Genomic DNA, 25,048 nt, shown 5'->3' on the forward strand with positions numbered 1-25,048 from the left:
GGTGTTGCGGAATATTGTTACAGTAGGGTCTGGCAGAGGCGCTGGCTTTAAATGGCAAGGCTACATTTTTGCCCTTGCCCTGAGGTGGATGACAGGTAGTGAGTTAGCTGCCTAAGCTCGACCCATTTCATCTACTCAGCCAAGAAGCTCAGCAGAAGTAGAGGATGTGGCCTGGGCAGGGAGTGTCACAGGTCCCAGAGGCTCTAGCCAGTCAGCCTCAGGAAGGTTGCAGTGAGACCTGACCAACATATGATGGCTAAAATCCAAGTTAAAAAGCTTTAGGTTAGGTCAGACAGTACTTCCTGGGGCTCATACTGTACTGCCCCACTGGACAAGGTAAGCAGTGGAGAACCTTGGTAAGCAGGGAGGCTGGCCAGTGTGGACGCGTGTGCGCGCGCGCACACACACACACACACACACACACACACACACACACACACTAACAAACACACGCACACCCGCACAGAGGCTTGCATCCCTAGAACCTTGAGAAGCCACAGCTAGAACTCCCTTGGCACCCAGCACCAGGGCAAGAGTTGGTGCTGAAAGAGAAACTGTATGTGTCTTTAATTCAGAACTCATGCACAACCCTTGGTTCTTATGTCCCAAGGTCCTTTCCATGTATGGCTTGAGCTTGTAGGTCCCAGCAGGAATCCTATCTAATCCTTTCTCTCACAGGAAGGCTATTTAGGCTCTCAAAGGCAAGCCTCCCTCTCATTCTCCCCATTAGAGTCCCAGCAGCCATTCCCACCCAGCCTAGAGTTTGACTATGCAAAAACTGGATGGATGCAGACTGACATAATGGTCAGACTAGCTCTGGCCCTGCAGCCCAGATGGAGTGGGGGTCCAAGAGCATCTCCTCTCACTCAGGCTGAGGCACTGAAGCTGCAGGAGATGGGGCTGAGAGCCAGAAATGACACCCTGACCCAGAAGGTGGGAACAAGGAACAGATACATACATGTGTGTGTGTGCACACACGTGCACTCATCCCAAGGTTGACAGACTAACACACAGACATGATGACAACCAAAAGCTAGGACTCCAAACACTGAATGCAGGACTTGGGGGGTGGGGGGTGGGCAGAGGGAAGGTGCCGGGGCACAAGAGGCAAGAGTAAGAAACCCCTCCAAATGGGAGTGGAGTGCCAACCGCCCTGCCTCGCCCCAAACACCTGCCTCCAGGGCCATGGCAAGAGTCCAGTCCATTAAGTGCAGCGTGCAATACTAGCGCTTGGAGTCTCCTGTCCTCATCAATGAAGCGGTGTGGACGGGATAGCAGTCACCTGGCAGGAGGCCGTGACTCCTGGCAGGCTAGTTGTATCGGCCCTTGATCATTGTGTTCAACAAGGGCCCCACCTGTAAAGAGACATGAGGAGCCAATCAGAACTGCCTGTTCCCTGGCCCTGGAGTTGGACGGTGTGTGTCTTGATACATTGGATATCCAGCCAAGGACAGGGACAAAGTTTTCATTCAATCTTGTGAACTCTCTAATCAACTCTCTTCCTGAAGGTCAACCAGTATTCTGGGGCATGCCCCTCTCCTTGGGGGTCCATCTTGTACTACCTTCCCTCTCACAAAACCCTGTATCTTACTTTAAAGCAGCATCAAACTGACAAAGAGATGGTCAGAGAAGCTAATAATCCCCAAACACCTCAGAGTGTGTCTGCATGTTTCTTCAATGTATCTTAAGAATGTTAAATGCCTCTATATCCTCAACAAAAGGTCACCTACAATTGAGGCTGGTGCCATCTCCCAAACCCACAGGTATCTGTGGCTACTGACGTTACCCACAGGAAGGAAGCAAGAGCATTAAAAATACAAATTTACCCAATGGGCCACTGGTGTACCTGCATGGGAAACAGGTCTCAATAGTAGCCTTGGCACAGCGGGGAGAGTGCAAGGAGATGCTTTAGTGCTCGCTTCCTTTTCCAGAAGAATCCCCTCAGGGGTCCCCAGCTGGTGCACAACCCCCATGGGGAACATTACTACCAGCGTGGAACAGATTATAATTAATTCACCAGTCAAGCCTAACTCTCACAAGAAAACAAGGATTTTCTGATCATACCCATAACCTCTATGGGCAGAGAGGACACCAGATACTGAAATAGAGGAGCTACGAAGAATGTCATACCAATCCTGACTTTCCTTGGTCAACCCACCCACTGAGCCACAGGAGTGCCACCGTGGGGCAGCCACATACCTCTTGTGGGTTCCCCAAGGCCTCTCCAAGCATCTTCTCAATGTTTCTCATTATGGCCACTTTCTGATGAGCTTTGAGAGGATACTCAATTCTCTTAGGGGTGGGAGCCCCCTACAAAGGAAGCAGTCGCTTAAGAAATGCCTTTAGCAGCAGGCTTCACTGTCACTCCACTATTCCTAGTACTATCCTCCCCCTTCTAAGAAATCCAATTCAATCCTATCCCTCTTCATCCCACCAGAGACCTGGGAATCACTTCCAGGGATAGCCAATAGCCCCACCCCATCTAAAAAAAAATGTATTACACCTACCTCACCCCAGCCCCAGTTCCATCTGGAAGAAAAAAAAAAAATCAACCATATTTACCTTATACCAGAAGTTCACAGTGATGGTAATCCCCCCATTTAGTAATGACTCTATATGATGCCACCTGCAAGAAAACAAACAGGCTCCTATTTACCACCGATACTTTTCAGAGGGAGAGATGAAAAACAAGGTAGAGTCCAGTTAAGGGAAACAATGAAGACAATATCTGTACACTCATCCTGTAAAACACACACAAGGCTGGAGGCAGTGGTATTCAGTATCCACATACCAAAGAGCCAAGAATAGTTTCTCAAGCTGCAAGCCTCCGGGATCTCTCTGGACTTGAGAAATTGTCATCATGTCCCTAGAGATAGGGCTGTCATTTCCCCCACGTTCAGATGCTCACATCCAGACATGCCAATCTTCCTGTAGACCACATAAGACTAATCCTGCCACAACTCAGAAGGGACACAGATACGAATTTCCAGGGAATGGGAAAGCAAGCCCCCCAAAAGCTCCCAGCCCTAGCCCCCTCCTCACCAGTACATTGGGATGTAAAGAACATCACCAGGGCCAACCACTGTTTCATAACCAACCACGTTTTGGAAATTAGGGAACCTCTCGTAGTCAGGATTGTCAAAGTCCACCTAAGAGGTTCAAGAGAAAGAAACAAAAAAATCAGTCGATCACCAAATCTTTACCAGTAACTATTATGTGCTAGTTTAGTAGTTTAAAAAAGAAAAATGATGTCAGAATTTCTATCTATATCTAGCAGAAGATATAATGCACATTACACTCTTTCTTAGAGAACAATGTAAGACAGTCCATGCTTGACAGTTAAGTGATAAAGGCCGGGTGCAATGGCTCATGCCTGTAATCCTAGCACTCTGGGAGGCCGAGGCGGGAGGATCGCTTGAGGTCAGGAGTTTGAGACCAGCCTGAACAAGAGCGAGACCCCGTCTCTAAAATAGAAAGAAATTAACTGGACAACTAAAAATATATAGAAAAAATTAGCCGGGCATGGTGGCGCATGCCTGTAGTCCCAGCTACTCAGGAGGCTGAGGCAGAAGGATTGCTTGAGCCCAGGAGTTTGAGGTTGCTGTGAGCTAAGCTGACGCCATAGCACTCTAGCCTGGGCAACAGAGTGAGAAGACTCTGTCTTAAAAAAAAAAAAAAAAAAAGAAAGTTAAGTGATAAAGAATCCCAGGCCTCAGTGCTCCTGAGGTCAGAAGACCCACTCCACTGCCTGCGGGTATGAGGAACTGGGACTTATCCTTCACCCAAACCTTCAGAAACTTTCTCCCAAAACCATATTCTAATCAGCAGACTTCCATATGAAGTAGTTAGGCAGCTTTCTCCTGGAGAAAGGCCACAAAGTCAACCATATACCTCACTTAGATCCAGGAAATATATTAAGTAACATATCCCAAATTTTATTCCCCCTTCTTATCAAAAACAAATAGTATCCATGACAGAAGCAAGCAATGATTGAATCCAATGAAAACATATATTTTATTCCATGAACTTTTAAGCCAATCAAACAGAGTAACCAAGAGTCCACCAGCATCAATGATGATGTCTGCCCCAAGAATTAGCTCTACGGGGCTGTTCATACTTACCAACATCTGGGGACCACCACAGGAGCCTGGAATATGTGAGCTACACTGTTGAAATTATTCTCTGGGTTTGTCTATATAGCAAGACCAGCCTGTAATCCAAACCTGGCATACCACCACAGGGAAAGAGAAAGGCATTCCTAGAATCTAGAGTCCTATACCCTCCTCAGACAACACAAGCTTACCTGGCTCTGTCTGTCACACGGGTGATGGACAGGGTATGGGTAGAGGCACTCAAACTGATCCGGAGGGAATAAGATGCATCGCTTGTGGCCTTTTATCTGAGCAAAGAAATTCTGTTGCTCATCGTAGTGAGCAGGTGTCACATTTCCTGTAAAGAAGAGAGACATTTTCTTACCCAGAGTAGTGGCTTTATTGTACGGCTAGAATATGAGATCCAGTGCTGGAGAGAAATCCAACCTGTCCTCCCAGCTAAGAGTTCCAAATCAAAATTTTGGACAGAATCAGGGAAACTGCAATCACAACTCTTGGCAAATTAGGTGTTACATTTTTATGGGTAATAAGTCTAGCAAACATCACCGGTTAAAGGTCCACCATTACCTGGCAAAGTAAACTTTCCTAAATGATGGCAGCTGCCCTTATTGGAAGCAAGAACACATCAAAATGATACTCACTAGTCTGGCAGGGCAATACACTGTGTATACTTGTACTCTTCTTGACTACGGCAAGAATTCAAGCGAAGCAAAACAGTTAGAAATGACAAAAATGACTGGTATCAACAACATATGTGTGATCTACTTCCAGGAGTTAACCAGTCATCTTAAGTCATAAGACGTGTACTTGCTTTGGATGCAGTTCTTTTGGAGCTCAAAGATTCTCAACCTTTGTTCCCACTTCAACACACTGTTGAGATGCAACACTTCTCAGAGCAACACTCAGGCTCGCTGGTGCTGGTGATTCTCATCAGAGGGAAACATCAGATTCCAAAGAGAGGGTTGTATAATTTAAACAAGGCACATTATTTAAAATGCCACCTTGAAGCAGTTCTGCCCTAGTGTATATATGTTCCATCTACTCATTTATAACTGGGATCATGTCTGTTGTTTGTTCTTTGCACAATCCTTTAGTTGAACACACATCTCTGCAGGGCATGAAGTTTAGAAAACATTTCCCAACTCTGCCTGGGTATCTCAAGACAGCTGCTTTCTTAAGTGCTGGAAGTCCATGTGCATTCTCAAAGGAGAGCTGCTTTCTCATCTCTACCTGAGGGAACCACTTCCCTGCACCCTACTACAGGAAAGGAAGGCAACAGAAAAACTGAGTCAGGTAAACCAGAACTGGCTGCTTCCTTACAGGTCAATCAAGAGCTGGTTTCAAAGGGACAGGTTAAGTGTCAATATATAACCTGTACTGCTGGAAAGGACAAAGAAGAGACCAAAGAGCTCAACAGTGAATGAGAAACAATTACTCTGCTAAATTGTTCAACCCAGTTTATTCATCATTTACCAAGTACTTACTATGGGCCTGGCACTGAGCTAATACCAGAAATAAAAGTGAGACAATGAACCTGGTCCATAATAAGTAGCTCTCCTCCAGACTGAAATTTAAAGGCTTCTCTTTTTATTCAAAAGAAAAAACCAAAAGAACACATTCACATATTTGCTTGTGCATGCATAAAATTCTCTAGCAAGAAACACAAGCAACTAATAATATGCATTATCCCCAGGGAGAAAACTGGGAGGCTGGGAGATAGCATGGAAGAGAGATTTATCATTACACACCTACTTACACCTTTTGAATCTGAATCCCATGAATGTATTATCTATTTAAAAGATAAAGTTAGGGAAAGGTGGTTCACACCTATAATCCCAGCACTTTGGGAGGCCAAGACAGGAGATCGCTTGAAATGCAGAGTTTGAGACCAGCCTGGGCAACATAGCAAGAACCCATCCCTACAAATAATTTTAAAAATTAGCTTGGCATGATGGCATGCACCTGTAGTCCTAATTACTCAGGAGCCTGAGGTGGGAGGATCATTTAAGCCCAGGAGTTGGAGGTTGCAGTGAGCTATGATGATGTCACTGCACTCTAGCCCCAGCAACAGAATTAGACTCTGTCTCAAAATTTAAAAAATAAATAAATATAAGTTTAAATTTTTATTGGAAAAATACATTTCCCTTCTTTTACTGGAATAAAAATTTCCTGAACATAGACCCAATAGAGAGCAGCAGTACAGTTATGCGCTACGTCACAACATTTCCATCAACGATGGACTATATATACAACAGTGGTCCAATAAGACTATAATACAGCTGCCCTATTTAGGTGTACAATTTTTCACACAAACACTTACTACCGAGTTATAACTGCCTACAGTATTCAGTACAGGAACCTGCCGTATAGGTTTGCAGTCTAAGACCAATATGCTACACCATATAGCCTAGGTGTATAGTAGGCTACATCATCTAGGGCTTGTGTAAGTACAATCTACGATGTTCAAAAACAACAAAATCCAGCCGGGCGCGGTGGCTCACGCCTGTGATCCTAGCACTCTGGGAGGCCGAGGCGGGTGGATCGCTTGAGGTCAGGAGTTCGAGGCCAACCTGAGCAAGAGCGAGACCCCATCTCTACTAAAAATAGAAAGAAATTAGCTGGCCAATTAAAATATATATAGAAAAAGTTAGCCGGGCATGCTGGCGCATGCCTGTAGTCCCAGCTGCTCGGGAGGCTGAGGCAGTAGGATTGCTTGAGCCCAGGAGTTTGGGGTTGCTGTGAGCTAGGTTGACGCCACAGCACTCACTCTAGCCCGGGCAACAAAGTGACACTCTTTCTCAAAAAAAAAACAAAACAAAAACAACAAAATCCCCTAACGATACATTTTGCAGAACATAACCCTGTTCATCAAGCAATGTATGACTGTATTTCAAATAGATCCCTAATACTTCAGCATAGGGACTCACACAGCAGCTGATGAAGGGAAAAGGGAATTTCTTAGAGTGCATGAAACTAGCTTGAAGACTTAATGTATACATTATCTCATTTAATCTTCATATTGATGATATTATCATATTTCTTCTACAGATGAGTAGGCTGAGGTTTAAGAAAGTTAAGTGACTTGTTCAAAGCCAGGGAGCTAATAAGTAGTGGAGACAGAATTAGAAATCAGGTTCATATGACTCCAAGCCATGCCGCTTTCTGAACAATTTCTTACCTTCCATGCCAATGAGCAGCAGGTTAGAGGTCAGCTGCCCCCAGCCACGCTTTCCTTGTTGTTTATTAATCCAGTTCCAGTTAAAACCCAAGAAGTCCATGACAATCTTCCTGCCCACGGTATCATTGAGCGTTTGCTGCAGATACAACCTATGTTCCCCCAGAAGAAAATCCCATTAGTGCACACACACATGTCCCTGGTATGTCCTCCCCACACCTGGAAATACAAACCAAAATCTACACCAGCATCTCCCACAGAGCACAGCTGTAGTCACGCAAATCTTAGCCAACACGGATTCTCACAGAACTGAATTCTTACCTATCCTTCTTCAAGCTCTGTTCAATGCCAAACTTTTTACTTTAAAGCAGTGATTCTTAACCCTATATGGGTCAAAGTATGACTCCTTTAAGAATCGAAGGAAAGTTCCCCACAAAAATGCACATATACACAGAACTTTCATACAGATTTCAGATTCCTAGAAGCCTATCCATAGACCTTAGAATGATGAATCAGCCTTGCTCCACAGAGTCTCATTGCCTGAGACATCTTTGTCCCTTCATGGCCACTTTGGTAGACTGTATTACTATTCACCAACAGCTGGTTCCTTCCTTGTGGAAGAGCTATTCTTCCACACTCCCTTGAAGCCAGGTTTGCTTATTTAACTTGTTCTGACCAATAAAATGTCCACAAAGTGACTTGTATTGCTTCCAACTTCAATTTTTTTTTTAAATGAACCTAACATTATGAACATAACCAACTGTGAATTTAAGAACTGGCCCACACCACTGCATCTCTTTTCCTCTGCCACAGCAAATGCAAAGTTACAGATAGTAAAGCTGGGGCAATGTAGGTCCCAGAGTGAATAAGATGATGTAAGAACAAGATGATGTGACCCATGACGGACATGAAGCATGTGTGGAAAATAAGTCTTTGTTGTTTCAAGCCCCTGAGCTCTGGCTTGAAGCCTCGTTTATCTCAACTGATTCAGCCACCTTATCCTGCTGCAGCCTTCTACAGCTGAAGAAAGACATCTCATCAGGTACAGGCCCCAGGCTCCTAACATACCTGAGAAAAATCAGAAGTTACTTACAGGGTGTGAAAACCCAGACACCCTTGATCAAGGCCCACAAGAGAAATTTAAGAGTGTGCAAACCTAAAGAGACAGAAGCAGCTCTGTGCTGGTCCTTAGAGCATTTCTTCAAAAGGCTCAAAGGCATCTCACTGCCTAGTACCATAATATTTAAGGCAACATTAATTAGAAATCTTGATAGGCTGGAAACACTAGCTATCATTTTGGAGACATGGAACCAACCCTCAAGATTCGAATGCAACTCCCCAGAAATTATAACATATGTATTCACACAAAAATTTTGCAAGTAACTTTGAAGGAGCTGGTAACAATCCCCAATCATGAATCTAAACAGCATTACTATTATACCTGAACAATAAATGCTCAAAATAGCTCAAAGAGGATCCTGATACATTTTAACCCATAATTACAACAACCTGTACAATCATACAGTGGAGGTGGCTGGTACTAAAGTCAGTTCATAGGGCAAAACATGTACACACTATACAATTTTCCTTGAAAACTCTTTAGTCACCCATAAAGTACAGATTACACTCACCACTCAGTGAGGCAAAATGCTCTCACTGTGGGAGGCAAGAAACTTCAAGTGACTGAAGAACCAGAAGGTTATGTGTCTTATCTCATGTTCATTCTAGGGCATATGTTCATTCAATGGAATTACACACTTCATCAGTGTGTAATCAGAGAGATTAAACTAATCTCTCTCTCAGTGTTGGGTGAGTGTGCATGAGAGTGTGCACACGCATGCTGTGTTAAATTTGAATAAATTAATGCATGAAGTGACTAAACTGAACCAGTATTTATAAGACATAATGGACAAATCACAGCTGACACTTTGAAAATTCTTCTAGCCAAATTCCCATCATTATGACAATGGTTAAGTGTCAAGAAAATGAAAAAAAGATATTTCAAATCCATTCACCTAGTCACATACTACTGACAGCCTGAAGTACTCGGTGAAGGCAATCCCCCAGAGCCAATGTTATAGCGTGGGACTGAATGCTGTCTGAGACCTACATAAGAGGCTGTCGTCCTAAGTAGGAATAAAAGCAGAGAAAAAGAATCACTCTCCTGTGTCTTGTGTTTGCTATTGGGATAACAAAACAAACCTAATCTATTCTTCCCTAAACTGTCTCCTTTTCTCCAAAATCACAATAAACTATACAACTTTTCAGCTTGAACTGTCCCCAGCCAGTGTAGTACTTTAGGACAAAGGCTGCAAACTGGCAATCTCACAATTAAATCCAGTAACAGACATTTTCATTTGGCTCCCTGCAACTTTTTAAAAAAATTTTGAATTAATTCATTACATTTAAAAGTCAAAAGATTTTAAATAAAAATTCTGATTTCGAGGCCAGGTGCAGTGGCTCATGCCTGTAATCCTTGCACTTTAGCAGGCTAAGGCAGGAGTATTGCTTGAGCCCAATTATTTGAGACCAGCCTGAGCAACATATTATAGCAAGACCACATCTCTACAAAAACCAGAAAAATTAGCCAGATGTGGAGGCATGTACCTGGAGTCCCAGCTACCCAAGAGGCTGAGCCAGGAGGATCACTTGAGCCCAGGAGTTTGAGGTTACAGTGAGCTATGATGACAGAGCAAAACCCTGTCTCAAAAAAAAAAAAAACAACCCTGATTTCAAGCTTCTCTTGAAAAATCAGAATATCTGGCAATGCTAGGACTGCACTCCCAAATGGAAACAGAGTTAAGCAACAACTTCTTACTTTGAATAGGGCATATGTCTTCAGCTTCATCATAACTTCCACCACTTCACTCATTTCATTCACCTACCTGACCATTCTAGACAACTCTGACTCTCATTTTACGAGGAAAAAGATGAAAAACTAGAGATTCGCAGTTCAAATCTAATTATCCCTTCATCCCTCAAACTAGAAAACTACCTGGCTGTAGCCCCAAAAATCCCTAAGAATGACTCAAACAGGCTGGAAGAGCAAACTATTCACTCAACAGGAATCCAGAGATGAGAGATACCAATCTCTAATCACCCAACTCTACCACACCTTCAAACAAGTACAGGAAAAGAAAATGGATGCCCTAAATCCAACAGAAAACCAAGATTTAGGAACTTACCTCTCTTCCCCTCCTCGCTGCTGTATATCCTGCAATTTCTGAACAAACTCATGAAATTTCATTTCCTCCCTATTGGACCTCGGCTTAAAGTTCTGGAAATTAGTCATCTTCTTCTCATCATAGTACAAGAACTTATGGGTGCTAGCACTGTACACAGAGAAGTCTCCATTACCAATATTCTCTTGTAGGTATTCAAGGTCCCATTTCAGGGCAGGATACACAAGATTTGTGTCGGTCAGCACCACGGGCTCCTAAGCGAAAACACCAGGTGGAGGGGGAAAAAAATGAAGTAATCCAAGAAGCTGGAGGGTTCTCCGCCCATGATCCCAACTACTTTCCAAATTGAGATTAATTTCTCCCATTAGCCAGCACGAACCCCTCAAGTTCCATTTTTCTTCGCCTCCCTCACCATCTCTCCTTACGCTCCAGTCCACAGCCCGGCCAGTCCCTCACCTCTTCCACCATTCGCCTCTGACCTCTCCTCCCAACTAGGGAGGAGACCTTCCTCCTCTCCCAACAGACGCGGCCCCGCCCCCCACCTCATTTTCGATCAGCTCCTCCGCCCGGGGGTCGCTCTGACTCAGACGCGGGATGGGTCTGGTGGGAAAGCTGTAACTGCGCAATTGGGATTCATCCCAGGCGGGGCCGGGGGCTTCAGCCTCTTCCCGGGGAACTCCAGAGCCCGAGGCCGCAGCCTCGGCCGCTGTCGCCGCCATCTCCGCCGCTCGGGACGGCCCCCGCCGGAACCGGAAGCTCCGCCTATTCCGGATGAAACCACAACGGAAACCATAGAGGTGAGCTATGAGAGAGAGCGGTCAAGAGACATTAAGAACGCGGAGCCGAGGCTTGGGGGAGCGCCTACCAATGGTGTCGTACAGCTCTACACCCTAGGCTCCATCCCCGAAGAACTGGGGCTAGACCTAGTCCTACTGAAGAGGCGTGGATCACCTGACAAACCAATCCACAAAATATCGCTGCCTCAAAATATTGTGCCCAAGCCTACATAAGGGGCAAAGTAGCAGGCAAGTTTAGTTAGGCATTAAACTTCACACTTATGAATGGGGAGAGAAGCAAACTCTTGACCCACCTAAGGAATTCAGAAGGAAAAGCAATTGTCACATTGGTAGATGTTGGGCAAAGGCTGCCTGAAGGCCCAGGCAAAAGATATATGGCAAGTGGAATTCTTTTAAAATCGAGTGGTTTTGTTTTGCTTAGCATTATTTGATTTTTCTGCCTATATCGTCATCTCTCCTACTTGAATATTTTCTTGCCATGAGAACATTATTATGGCCAACCATGAACTTCCCACATTTTCAAACAATTTATATTGATTGTATAAGGCCATATCAATTACCTATATTACTTAGGGAATTTTTATGCCTGGCTGTGGGAGGTGGAATTCTAAGATGGATCCCAAGATTTACACCTCATGATACACACACCATGTATAAGTCTCTCCCTGTAAATGAGATCAGGACTGTGAATATGATAGGGTATCACTCTTGTAATTAGGTCACCTTGTAGGGCAAAGATGTAATTAAGATCCCTGATCAATTAACTTTGAGTTAAACAAAACGGAGATTAGAAACAGAAGTCCAAGAGATTGAAGCCACAGCAAATGCTTCCCGGTTTGCTTTGAGGAAGCATACTACCGTGTGGCATGGAATGGCACATGGACTCTAGGAGATGAGAAAAATTCCTGGTTAACAGCCACCAAGAAAGTAGACACCTTTGTCCCACAAATGAAAGTAACTGAATTCTGCCAACAACCACTGAGCTTGAAAAGAACAAAGAGCCTCAGATAAGGTAACCATCCCAGACTACCCCTTGATTTCAGCCTGGTGAGACCCTGACCTGAGGACCTAGCTAACTGGTACCTGGACTCATGGAATATGTGCAATAATAAATTGGTGTTGTTTTAGGCTGCTAAATTTATGGTAATTTGTTATGCAGCAATAGAAACTAACTATGTTTAACTATGTAATTATGCTACACTGTAACTGTGCTACACCAAACCGAGAAGAGGGTTACCTCTGTAGGAGGGTTTGAGGCTGATGGCGGAAATCAAGGCTTTAGTTTTATCTGCAATGTTTGAATTTTTACAAAAATATATTAATTTATAACCTTGGGAATTAAAAATAAATTAGATCAAGAAGATTCCAATAACTAAAATCAGGAATGAAACAGGGACATTACTAATGACTTTACAAAAAGAAGAAGCTACATAAGGGAATATTATGAACAATTATATGCTAAAATATTTAAAAGCCTATATGAAATGGACAAATTTCTAGAAAGACACAAATTATAGTAACTGATTCAAAAAGAAATAGAAAATCGGAATAGACATATTATGAGAGATTGAATTAGAAATTTTTTAAAAATCCCACAAAGAAAATCCCAATACCAGATAGATTCACTGATGAATCCTATCAAATATTTAAAAAAGAATCAACACCAATCCTTCAAAATAAACTTCCAAACAATAGAAGAGGAGGGAACACTTCCCAATTCATTCTGTGAGGCCAGCATTACCCTGATATGAAAACAAGATAAAGACATCAGAAGAAAACCATAGACTCATTTAGGAATATGTATACAAAAATTCTCAATAAAATACTAGTAAACCGAATCTAGCACCATGTAAAAAGGATTATATACTACAACAAAGTAGGATTTATTCCAGGAATGCAAGGTTAGTTCAACATCTGAAAATCAATCAATATAATATACCATATTAGTAAAAGAAAAAAAGTGATAATCTCAATAGACACAGAAAAAGCTTTTGACTAACTCTAACAACTTTTCATAATAAAAACAGGGTTACAAAGGACACCATCTAGAAAGTAAAAACACAACTCACAGAATGGGCGAAAATATATACAAATCATATATCTGACAAGGGAATTGTATCTAGAATACATAAAGAATGCTTACAACTCAGCAATAAAAAGACAACCTCATTTAAAAATGGACAAAGATGTGAATAGACGTTTCCCCAAAGAAGATATACCATGACAAATAAGCACATGAAAAGATGCTCAACATCATTATTCATCACAGTAATGCAAATGGACACCATAATGAGATACTATTCACACCCAGTAGCATGGCTATAATAAAAAAGACAGACAATAACAAGTGTTGATGAGGATGTAGAGAAATTCAGAACCATGGACACTGCTAGTGGATGTAAAATGGTGCAGCTGCTTTGAAAAACAATTCTGCAGTTCTTCAAAAAGTTAAACGTAGAGTTGCCCTATGACTACTTGGCAATCCTACCCTAAGGTATATAACTAAAAATAGAAAACATACATCCACACAAACACTTTTGCAATGTTCATAGCAGCATTATTCATAAATGCCAAAAAGTTGAAACAACCCAAATGTCCATTAACTGATAGATAAATAAAATATTGTACTGTGTATCCATATAATGAAATATTATTCTATCATAAAAGGAATGAAGTACTGATTAGATACATTTATCTAATGTACAACCCAGACCTAAGATAATCAGGTTTATAGGTAGGCTTGGATTTCTGATATGAGAAGTTGAGTACTAGGGGTCAGAACTCTTATGATTCCATTACTAACTCTCACTTGGATGCCTGACTATGTGTTTGTTATATAGCCTGTGCTACAACACAGACAAACCTTGAAAACATTATGTTCAGTGAAAGAAGACAGACACAAAAGGTTACATATTGTATGATTCCATTTATATAAAATATCCAGAATAGGCAAATCCATACTGACAGAAAGTAGATTAGTGGTTGCCAGGTAGAAGTAGGGGGAATGTGCTAATGGGTATGAGGTTTCTTTTGGTGGTGATGAAAATGTTTTAGAATTAAATAGTGGTGATGGTTGCACAACTTTGTAAATGTACTAAAAATCACTTTATTGTACATTTTAAAAGGGTGAATTTTATGGTATGTGAATAAAAAAATAAACTAATTAAACCAACTGTTTCTTGACTTAATTAGATCAGGGCTTGCTATTGGTTGAATGTAGATGCTGTTCAATTATTTTGACTATCAACTAGTGGTGCTCATTTACAAGAGAGCAAGTGTGTAATCCTCCCAAAAATTTGTATACTGAATAGTATATATCCATTTTTATTGCTGTGATACACATTTGAGTATATCTATAATACATTCTGCTCTAAAACAGTGATCACCAAAAAGTCACTGGAAATATATACATATTTATAATGTGTAAGTTATTCAAATCCCAAGTGAAAGCATATTTATATGCAAATATAATAATGTCTTCCATTTCTCTGTTGAGTTAAATTTTGTTACTTGTGAGCCGGTTTGAAATCTATTTACCCAAGTGCTAGCAAATCTGAGGCTTTAGAGTGTCTCTAGAGAGCTGCCTCAGGTGATAGGTTTAATTTTACGTTTGTTGGGTTGAGGTGACTGGGACATGCAGATGTAAACACGGACTGAGACTGAGAAGCCAATTCGTCAATCTGTGTGTTGCACCGAGCATCTAAGAGTAGGAGATCAACCAGTTTGGAGATCAGAACAAGAACAAGCAAGACCAAGGGCTGAATTGAAGAATGATCACGTTTGGAGATGGAAGGAAAAGGAAACGACAAGCAGCCAGAAGAGAAGAGAATAAGACAAGCTCATTTTACTAGCACTGCTCCTGGGGAGGTGAGTCGGTTGTTTACCTGAGATGCTCAGGTTCCGAGTCCCCTTTATCCCTGGACGGGTCTAAGTCAGCTGAGGGAGAAGAGGGACGCCACAATCTGAAATGTCAAAGAAGTGACCTGTGTGGTTTTCTCTCCTTCCCGCTAACACTCCCAGACTCTGTTCCAACCACTCATCTTCCTACTGGTTTCCCAGCACCGTTTTTAAAGCCCGCCCCTCTTGCACGCTGAAGACTTTTCTTCGCTACCGGCTTCCCCTGTCGAGTTTGGCCCGGCTCAGCCGCCGTGACAGGCCTTTGCGCATGTGCAGAGTGAAACGTGAAGAAGGTGAAGATGGCGGTTCCCAGGGCTGGGGTCCTGGGAGTCCGATGGCTGCAAAGGGCGGGCCGGAATGTTGTGCCGTTGGGTTCACGGACAGGTCCGCAGGAACGGGCGAGGCCTCAGTGTGGGAAGGGGATGCCTGAAGTTTGTTGTATCGGGAGGGGGGGATCGTGGATTTCGCGGTGGCTGTGTCCGGGTAGCGGGCGGAGGTGGAGTTGGTACATCCATAAAAGAGGGTGGAGGGTCGCGCGGGTCCTGCGAAGTCCCGGGCTCTAGCTTCTGCAGCTTGAAGCCTTCGGGGCGGCGGGAGAACGGTATGACCTGCCCTTGTCTGCGCTCCAGCCTCCCACATGACCAAGGACATGCTCCCGGGGCCCTATCCTAAGACACCAGAAGAACGGGCCGCCGCCGCCAAGAAGTATAATATGCGTGTAGAAGACTACGAGCCTTACCCAGATGATGGCATGGGGTGAGATGGAGAGTGTGTGCTCTCCCCCAAGTAGTGACGGGAGCAGGTCGGCTGGGCTGGGTGGCTGGACTTTGACGCTTTCTTCCAAACCTTCTCGTGACCCCTCAGAGTCAATGGTGTGGGTGTTTTTCTCGTGGGGAGGGGGAGGGGGAGCAGCTGCAGCTGAGAGGACCTCAATTTTCTCCTTGGCTCAGGCTGTTTCCTCAAATGAGAAGCAGAGGTTTTAATGTTTCCCTCGAGGACCGCCTCCCCCCACCCCCCCATAGCAGGAACCTTCCTTGGTTCCATGAGAGAGCGTTGGGTTTCCTTTAGATTGAGCATCTGCCGGGCTCAGGTGCTGTCATCCAGGCATGTGAGCTGGACTCCTGTCATGAGAACCTTATTTGTAAATGGAGTGTGCTATATTTTGTGTCTCCTTTTAAAAAAATATTTTTTGCTGTCCGGGCTGTGGAAATTGTAGCAACTGTTAGGTAGATTAAACATCCAACCCCTTCCTCCAGTTGATGTTATCCCTTCCACTCTCCTCCATGTCCACATAACATCCCTATGGTTAATTATTTGATGTGATTATCATCACCTTCATTTCCTGCCCTAGCATTACTTTTGCAATCTTGTTTTCAGCAGCTCCTATTCTTCTTGTTTTCCACTCATTTTCTGTGACACGTGTCTAGTTATCATCATTTCCTATGTTTTTTATTGTGTTGTGAACAAGAGCAGCCTTGGTCGCAGTCTTGTAAGATGAACCTGGATTTGTTGGGGGGAAACCCAGCTTAGCAAGAAGTCCCATGACGTGTTTAAGACATGGAGATGAGTGCCAACTCTGTGGTTAAGGAACACAGTTGCTGTGAAGAGTGCTTTTCTAATATGTACCCTTGTTTTTAGTCCAATTAGCTGGGTGACTTTGGATTCAGACTGTAAATTTTAATTTCATTTTCTAGCTAAGGGTAGCAGAGCTCAGTTGTGTCAATTAACAACAGGGATACTTTCTGAGAAATGCATTGTTAGAGTGCAAACATCATAGAGTATACTTATATGAACCTAGATCATAATAGCGTACTCCTAGGCTATAAATATTAATATGTACAGCATGTTACTGTTCTGAATACAGTGGGCAATTGTAGCATAATAGTATTTGTGTATATAAACTCTCTAAACATAGAAAAGTTACAGTAAAAATACAGTATAAAAGATAAAAAATGGTGAAGACTTTTCTTCACTACTGGCTTCCCCTGTCGCTTTTGGCACCTGTATAGGGCAGCTCCATTATAATCTTATGGGACTGCCACTGTCTAGGTCCATTATTGACCAAAATGTTATGCAGTGCATGTTTGTAATGGATTGCAAAATTCCCTTTCAACTCTAAGGTTAGAGCATTGTGTGACTTTTTTTCTTTTTGTTGGAAGAAGGTAAGGAAACATTATATATGTTACAATGTTTCAGAGTTTGACATGAACTTTTACTTACAATTGGGACTTCTATGATTAGTTCTATGCTTAGTGACTAGAACTTGAGATCTTGATTTGAGAGTCAGTTCCTCTGTCCCTAGGTGAGACAGTTATCTCTGTCACTTTGTTTCTCATCTGTTTCTCATCTTTGAGATGAGGAGACTCAAAATTGTCTGAGACTGCTCACAGGCCCTTCTAGGAGTTCTTTCTGTCTCTCAGGTATGGTGACTACCCGAAGCTCCCTGACCGCTCACAGCACGAGAGGGATCCATGGTATGACTGGGACCACCCAGATCTGAGGTTGAACTGGGGTGAACCGGTGAGAGAACCATATCCCATTTGACCTTCCTTCCTTCTCCCTATGTCTTCCTGGGGATTCTTTCTTTAGCTCAAATGACATTTCTGTGTCCAACTAAGCTTTTCTGTGAAAGGAAATAAGGTCCAGGGATCTGAGATTTAAGGTTCCATGTGTGACACATGGGATGGGACTTCTGGGAATAACCAAAGCTCTGTACTGTAAGAGTTGTGCACTTCCATGATTGAGCTGTCCCTGGTCAGCAGAACCTAGACAGAAACCAGCATCTAGTCCTGTGTGGGAGTGTATCTCAGACCTGGCTCTCAGAATATTGCTCCAGGGCAGTAGAATGCTTCTGTCAAGCCTTGCATTAGGCTCTGATCCCTCTGGACTGCCTGCATTTTTCAGGAAGGGTAGTAGGTGACAGTTATTTGTCTTTCTGCCTCAGATCCACTGGCACCTAGACATGTATATCAGGAACCGTGTGGACACGTCCCCCACACCTGTTTCTTGGAATGTCATGTGTAAGCAGCTCTTCGGCTTCGTGGCCTTCATGATATTCATGTTCTGGCTTGGGGAGAAGTACCCCTCCTACCAGCCTGTGGTGAGTATTTGAGAAGTGCTCTCTTAGGCACATTTGCTTGCCCCGTTTCCTGAGGGAATGAAGTCTCTGTAGTAGGGATTCAGTCAATACCAAGCTTGGCTTCCTGGAGTCTTAGGAGATAGGAAGATAGGAGGGCCTTACCCACTGGCCTGGCACAAGTACCAGAGCACTGCTCTACCCTTACTTCTGGGACCTGTCTGAGTGAGAAGGTACACTTTAGGACTTGGTGAGGAATGAGAATGTGGAAGCCAGCTCGTCCCCAGAGTTGACATTTGGGGATTGTACTTACCAATGATATTGCAGCAAGTGATCTTTCAAGGTAGAGTCAGGGAATCTTGAGTTGAAACTTTACCCTTTCTTGGACATGTGAAGGGCACTTCCTGTGGTATACTGGAAGCAATGAAAACTGTCTATTAAAAGAACAGACAGTTATTCATTCATTTATTTATTTAGAGACAGGATCTAGCTCTGTCATCCAGGCTGGAGTGAAGTGGTGTGATAATAGTTCAGACAGTTATATTTTGGAGAATGTAAAGGATGTAGAAAATATATTCTCTAAGTTAAGGAAGTTTGGTTAAGAAAATTTAGATAAGTGACATGATAAGCAAGATTTGAACAGATATATGGAAGTTTGGCACAGTTTAGGTTTATATATATGTATAGTGAAAGTATGTGCTAAGTGGTATGAGCTGCTCTCAAGGAGAAGGGTTACCTAGATGCTAAAACAATAGGATTTGGGTGGTAGGGAGAAGTTAGAGAAAACATTTGGGGCAAGAGGAAACAATAAAGGAGGTAAAAGGAGTTGTGAGTTAGCTGGAGTGGGATAGATATATAAAACAGTTTCTAGATAACCAGCTGCATTGGTTTCCTGGTAAGCTGCTAAACATTCATATTCCCAGGCCCCACTTCTTGGAAATCCTAATTCAGTATCATCACAGTAGGGTCCTACAATCAGTATTTTTAACAAGCTCCCAGGTAAACTCTGATGTACATATAGATTTGGAAATCACTGTATTAAAAAATATTGTGAGGTGAGTTGATCAGTTTAGGTTAGGCAGCTTTTATTGCATTGCTAAGGGATTTGGATTCGATGGTGTAATAATGCACTAAGTTAACAAATATTTATGGAGCCCCTACTACATACCAGGTGCAGACCGGGCTAGGGGTTGGGGATACAATGATGACTTTGTCTGCCTCTAGGTAGAAGGGAGCCATTTTGGGTATTTGAACAGAAGAGTGTCATAATGAAGGCTGGGTTCTTAGGAAGATTAATCTGGAAGTAGTCTACAGGATGGATTGGAAAGAGAGGGATTGAAAGCAGGGAGGCTGCTGCGTTTGCAGTTGGCTGCCCAGTGCTACCTCTGCAGAGATAATCAATGTCCTGAAGGTAGCTGGTATGTCTGTGTGCACTGACACGAGCCTTCCTACCAAGCCCCAGGGGCTCCATGCTGGAGAGTGCACGTGGGGCTGGGGTGAGCACTAACTTCACTTCAGGAGAGCAAGAAACACAGTATGGCTCTTCCATTTTTCAGTTCTGTAAGCACATCTCCCTTTCTCCTCCCCTTGAGCTGTGTTCTCTGACAGCTGTTTGTTGGTAAAGCCAGCAGCCTCTAATGCACATCCCAGCCGTGTCTCCTCTGTGCTTTCCCCCACCACTGCTCCTGCACGCCTCATTTGCTAGGCCACTTTAGTGGTGGAACCATTAGAGGCTGAGTGACTTAAAGGAGATTGAGTCTGTCTCGACCCAAGAGAGAGTGGGATGGATGGATGCACCGTCTCATTTAGAAAGCATTGCCTCCGACTCTTTCTCTGTCTCTCTTCCTCTCTCCCCTCTCCCTCTTCCCCTCTCCTCCTCCTCCCTCCCTTTCTCTCCCCCTCCCCCTTTCCCCCTTTTTCCTCCTTTCTTTCTTTTCCCCCTTTCCCTCTCTCACCCATGGTATAGGCACCACTTCTCTTATAATTTAGGCTTTCTCTCTGCCTTAGGCTGAGCGGGGAAGAGTGCTGTCCTGCAGTTCTAGCCCAGCTGGGTCTGACCAGAGGCTACTTCATACCCATTTACCGTGCATGATGTTAACTCAGAGTGGAGTGTAGCCACATATTGGCTGGATGTATGTTCTTGCTGACCTGTGTTTTTTCCTTAGGGGCCAAAGCAGTACCCTTATAATGATCTGTACCTGGAACGAGGCGGCGATCCTACCAAAGAACCTGAGCCGGTGGTTCACTATGAGATCTGAGGAGGCTTCATGGGCTTTTATGCCTTCTAACTAGGATTCTCTCATTCCTAGAAATTAAACCTTAATGAAATCCCTAATAAAACTTAGTGCTGTGGTATCTTTGCCTCCTTTCACCAGGAAAAGTCACTGCTATGAAGAACTTCATCCTTTTCCTTTTTTTTTTCCCCCTGCCTTCTATCTGCCCTCTTCCTTGTTTTCCTCTTCTGAAATTGGAAGGATCGGAGGGTGGGTGGGGTGCAGATGTTAATTTGTTAATTTCAGTGGGCCTGTGAAGGTAGTTGAGGGTTCCAGTTGTACAGCAGATGAGAGTAGTTCCTTTTCCCATTTACTGGGTCAAGGAAGAAGGAAGATATTTTCCTAACTTCCCAAGTTGGAACAAGATTTGTTAATATTTCCCATTAAAAAAACCTTTTTAATAGTAGTGGTTAGTTTAAAAAAATTGTACTGTGGTACTTGAAAGTACTTGAAACATGCCACCATACAATTTTTTTAAACTAACCACTACTGAACCTATTATTATAATAGCTTTTATTACCTTAATAACTCATCCATGTTCTTATAATAGCCTTAGAAGAGGAAAACCATGTTTTTGAAAGTCTATCTTAATGCATCTGTTTTTAAGTGAACAAACTCATGTGTTTTGTGTCCCTTTGGAGACATTTTCTTAAATTATAGTAATACTGCCTGAAAACCTGTCCCATAAAAAGAGCATACATTTAATGTGACCTATAGAAGTAAGTTCATTTACATTAGCTATGGGATCTTTTAGTGGTTGTCCATGCAGTGAAAGAGACCTTTTTTAATCTGTCTTCATTTTCTGTCCTCTATTGCATTTGACAATCATTTTACAAGCATCTGTGGGACTAATATATATACACGTATATATATATATTTTTTGAGACAGTCTCACTCTGTTGCCCTGGCTAGAGTGCAGTGGCGTCAGTGTAGCTCACAGCAACTTCAAACTCCTGGGCTCAAGGGATCCTCCTGGCTCAGCCTCCCAAGTAGCTGGGACTATAGGCACGCACCACCACGCCTGGCTAATTTTTCCTATTTTTAGTAGAGACAGCGTCTCCCTCTTGCTCAGGTTGGTCTCGAACTCCTGACCTCAAGTGATCCTCCTGCCTTGGCCTCCCAGAGTGCTAGGATTATTGGCCTGAGCCACGGTGCCTGGCCTATGGGACTAATATATATTAGACACTTATAGGCCCTAGGAATATAAAACTGAGCAAGACACAATAACTGCCTTCAAGTAGTTACCTGGGAGGCTGACAGTTACAAAACAAGGTGAAAAGAATTCTTAAGAGATACGTGAGTTGAAATAATGCATTTTCTATTTTTTTTAATCATGTCCTACTTGAAACTGTGACCTTATGCCTCTGGTTCAGATTTATTTCTTCTGGAATACTCCATCAGTGACACTTGTACCTTGTTCCTTAATTCTACTCATTGCCTAAGGTTTAGTTTTCAACCCTGTTTACTTTTCCCCAGGTCTCATTCATTGTTGAGGTGCTAAGAAGTTCAAGAAATACCTGAGTGCTTAGTAGGTAGAAAGAGTGGGCCAGGCACAGATAATGCCCTAAGTAGTCTTCTGTCTGACTTCAAAACTCCCAAGTCCACATGAAAAGGAACTGTAGAGTTGTGATGCAATGAGTTGGGCCCCATCATGATAACTGGCTCCCCACCTTTGAGGTATATCAGGAATACAGCAGAATTCATGCATTAAGTGGAAGTTTTGAATCAACTTAGATCCAAGATCTTCAGTTGCCTACAAACCATTTATATTTGGAAGTACCACAATTCTTTTAACGTTAAGAGATGCATATGATCTTGGCTGGGTGCCGTGGCTCATACCTGTAATCTGAGCACCTTGGGAAGCTGAGAAAGGAGTTTGAGACCAGCCTGGGCAACAAAGCAAGACCGCTGTCTCTACAAAAAGTACAAAAATTAGCTAGCCGTGGTGGCGTGGGCTTGTAGTCCCAGCTACTTGGGAGGCTGAGTCAGGAGAATTGCCTCAGCCCAGGAGTTTGAGGTTGTAGTGAGCTATGATGATGCCATCTCACTCTAGCCTGGGCAACCAACTGATACACTGTCTCATATATATAATCTCTTTATGGCTCCTTCCTCTCAAGTTCTCTAGCTCTATTAAAAGAGCACCACTATTTTTCTGGTCTCTCAGGCTCCAAAGCCATAATAATCCTTAACCTATATTAGTCCAAGCTTTCATCACCTGCTACCTGGATTGTTCTATTAGTCTCCTAATTTGAGTCCCTGTCTCTAGCTCTGCTCCAAGGGTTACCATATTGCTAGACTCAAAATACAATCTTTATCTTATTGCATCCTTCCCTGTAATTTTCACAACTCTCCATTATCTGCAGAATTGAATTGACACTCCACAATCTGCATCCAGACCCCACTACCGCCCCACAGCCACTGTTTCATTCACAGTATGGAAAACGCCAGGGCGCCCCTTAGCCCGTCTGGGCCCTTTCTCCTCTGCTGGAATGTCTCCTGTCTCATGTTCCTGAAGTCTTCCAAAAAGCCCCTGGCCCTCAGTAGTCTCGCCCTCCACACACCTATAACCCTTAATTCGACCAACGGTTTCTGAGCACCAGTTATTGCTGGGCTGCAGTGCATCACTCACCGTCATTTATCTACGGCCTCGAGTGCTTTTTACCTTTTCAACCAAATGGATTCCACTGAGAGCTCCTGGGGCTAGGGCGGGTCTTCTCCCGCTTCAATAAATAGATAATGAATTGAATCAGTGTTTTCCCTTTTTAGAGGCTGCCCCCGAGCCTTGCTCAAATTGAATAGATTAGAACCTACTAGTCGGGATCTGACCCACTGCGCCAGGACTGCGCAATCACAAGGCAGGTGAGGGAGGCCGAAGTAAAAGCAATAATTCTATTGGAAACGTTCTTTGTGGGTCTGTCCGGGTCCCCGGCTCGGCGCTCCCGGGAACGTGTGGGTGGCGGTGCCCCGCCGGGCCGGGACTACTTTTGGCCCTCCGCAGCTGCCGTCCACAGCGCCCGGCTGCGCACAAAAGCCCTTTGACGGGCCAGCCCCGGCTGCCGCGCCTGACCCCTGACCTGGGCCTGAGGAGCACAGGTTCGTATTCCCCCGCGGGTCTGGGGCCCCTGAGGCCAGAGACCGTGCCGGGGACCCGCAGCGCTGCTCCGTCCTCGGGAGGGCGCTGAAAGGAGCTCGCTCGCTCCGGAGAGCCCAGCCCACCTGCCGCCCGCCCCCCCGCGGGTCCAGTCAGTTCTCCCGGCTCTGGCCAGGGCGCCTCTCAGGGACCTTCACTACGCCCGCCCTTGGCCCGGACCCAGGTCCACTCTCCCCGCGCGCCGGAGTCCTCCTGCCCGACGGGGGTTTCTCTTCAGTGCCGCCCTCACGGCTTCCCATCCGCCTTCGGCCCTGACTGAGTCGCTGCGTTTTGTCTTAGTGGGAAGGCCTGACATTGCCGACCTTGGCGCGCCGCCCTTTGGCGAGGGCGGGAGAGAACCTGTGCTGACCGTCCTCCCTAGGGACTGGACTGCCAAGGAAAGCTGGCGCCCTCTTTCACGGCAAGCGTCTGTTCTGCTCTTGGTTGAATGGTCGTAGCTCTCCTCTCTCCTCTCAGGCCTCCTCCCCCATGGCCAATCTGACCCCAGCAGGGTCCCTTTTTGTGAACAGATGCCGCTGAACAAAGTGAATTAAGAGCCCATTTTCCCAATTCCTAGACTGTCAGCGACTTAAACATTTTCTGGAGTTTAGTTTAGACCAGCATAATGGTTAAAAGTACGGGCTTTTGAGGGTGATGGAGGTTCACATCCCGGCCCAGCCAGTTGTCCTCTCTGTAAAATGGGGATAATAATAGTACTTACCTTAGAAGCTTTGAGACAGTTAAATGAGATATGCACATCAAATGCATAGTTGCTAATCGCTGCTTCTACTTTTGTTACTAGGGGATCTTTCCCCAGAAACATGAAAATAGCTGTGACCAGCAGGTGGCACTGGTGACTGTACAGTGTGCAACTCTTCAGAGGATACCTGATAAAGAAAGCCACAGTGTTTAGAGTTCCTCAGGAAATCTTGGCTTAATTGGCAACCTAAAACTTTCCTCAAGTTGGAAAGTACGTTAGAAATTACTGTTACCTGCTGTTGAACTCGGTTCTTTTTTTTTTTTTTTTTTTTTTGAGACAGAGTCCTGCTCTGTGACCCGAGCTAGAGTGCTGTGGCATCAGCCTAGCTCACAGCAACCTCAAGCTCCTGGGCTCAAGCGATCTTCCTGCCTCAGCCTCCCGAGTAGATGGCACTACAGGTGCATGCTGCCACACCCAGCTAATTTTTCTGTTTTTAGTAGAGACGAGGTCTCACTCTTATTCAGGCTGGTCTCAAACTCCTGAGTTCAAGCGATCCTCCTGCCTCGGCCTCCCGGAGTGCTAGGGTTACACACTTGAGCCACTGAGCCGGGCTGAACTCCTTGGTTCTTAATCTTCTTGCAATCGGAGAATGAAAGCAAGAGATGGTTTTGAAACAGCAAGCAGCAAAGTTTATTAAAGTGAAAGT

The 25,048-nt window shown here is 44.1% G+C and overlaps 3 protein-coding genes across 15 annotated transcripts in view; 2 read left to right on the top strand and 1 right to left on the bottom strand.

The window, feature by feature from the left end:
* Positions 1-543: 543 nt before the first annotated feature.
* HIF1AN (hypoxia inducible factor 1 subunit alpha inhibitor) lies at positions 544-11,246 on the bottom strand. Its single transcript, XM_045568616.1, has 8 exons — positions 11,012-11,246; positions 10,473-10,723; positions 7,291-7,439; positions 4,304-4,449; positions 3,043-3,149; positions 2,563-2,626; positions 2,200-2,310; positions 544-1,355 (listed from the first exon to the last, which is right to left on the bottom strand). Exons 1-8 carry the CDS (start codon positions 11,186-11,188, stop codon positions 1,311-1,313), a joined length of 1,050 nt encoding a protein of 349 aa, XP_045424572.1. The 5' UTR covers positions 11,189-11,246; the 3' UTR covers positions 544-1,310.
* A 4,152-nt stretch (positions 11,247-15,398) lies between these two features.
* On the top strand, positions 15,399-20,594 carry NDUFB8 (NADH:ubiquinone oxidoreductase subunit B8). 2 transcript variants are annotated; one of them, XM_045568618.1, is made up of 6 exons: positions 15,399-15,547; positions 15,793-15,919; positions 17,584-17,683; positions 18,108-18,263; positions 19,720-19,724; positions 20,206-20,391. In XM_045568618.1, exons 1-6 carry the CDS (start codon positions 15,463-15,465, stop codon positions 20,249-20,251), a joined length of 519 nt encoding a protein of 172 aa, XP_045424574.1. In that variant the 5' UTR covers positions 15,399-15,462; the 3' UTR covers positions 20,252-20,391. The 2 variants fall into 2 exon arrangements, with proteins under 2 accessions (XP_045424574.1, XP_045424573.1); XM_045568617.1 differs by lacking the exons at positions 19,720-19,724; positions 20,206-20,391 and adding an exon at positions 20,405-20,594.
* A 2,928-nt stretch (positions 20,595-23,522) lies between these two features.
* SEC31B (SEC31 homolog B, COPII coat complex component) overlaps positions 23,523-25,048 on the top strand; it is a 34,489-nt gene continuing 32,963 nt past the window's right edge. For 10 of the 12 annotated variants that reach the window (XR_006739270.1, XR_006739271.1, XM_045568619.1 and 7 more), the window contains exon 1: positions 23,523-23,605. The gene's annotated coding sequence lies outside the window, so the exon portion shown is untranslated. The remainder of the gene's footprint in view (positions 23,606-25,048) is intronic. The other 2 variants (XM_045568625.1, XM_045568620.1) reach the window with 2 other exon arrangements.

Source organism: Lemur catta, chromosome 14, assembly GCF_020740605.2.
Source record: "Lemur catta isolate mLemCat1 chromosome 14, mLemCat1.pri, whole genome shotgun sequence".
NCBI lineage: Eukaryota > Metazoa > Chordata > Mammalia > Primates > Lemuridae > Lemur > Lemur catta.

Excerpts from the sequence above, each read along its gene's own strand:
- HIF1AN (XM_045568616.1), bottom strand. The coding sequence starts at position 11,188 with ATGGCGGCGACAGCGGCCGAGGCTGCGGCCTCGGGCTCTGGAGTTCCC. Across the intron at positions 7,440-10,472 it reads CAGCGAGGAGGGGAAGAGAG|GTTGTATCTGCAGCAAACGC; the intron begins GTAAGTTCCTAA and ends GGGGGAACATAG. Across the intron at positions 1,356-2,199 it reads CCTTGGGGAACCCACAAGAG|GTGGGGCCCTTGTTGAACAC; the intron begins GTATGTGGCTGC and ends GTCTCTTTACAG.
- NDUFB8 (XM_045568617.1), top strand. The coding sequence starts at position 15,463 with ATGGCGGTTCCCAGGGCTGGGGTCCTGGGAGTCCGATGGCTGCAAAGG. Across the intron at positions 15,548-15,792 it reads GCCGTTGGGTTCACGGACAG|CCTCCCACATGACCAAGGAC; the intron begins GTCCGCAGGAAC and ends TCTGCGCTCCAG. Across the intron at positions 15,920-17,583 it reads TACCCAGATGATGGCATGGG|GTATGGTGACTACCCGAAGC; the intron begins GTGAGATGGAGA and ends TCTGTCTCTCAG.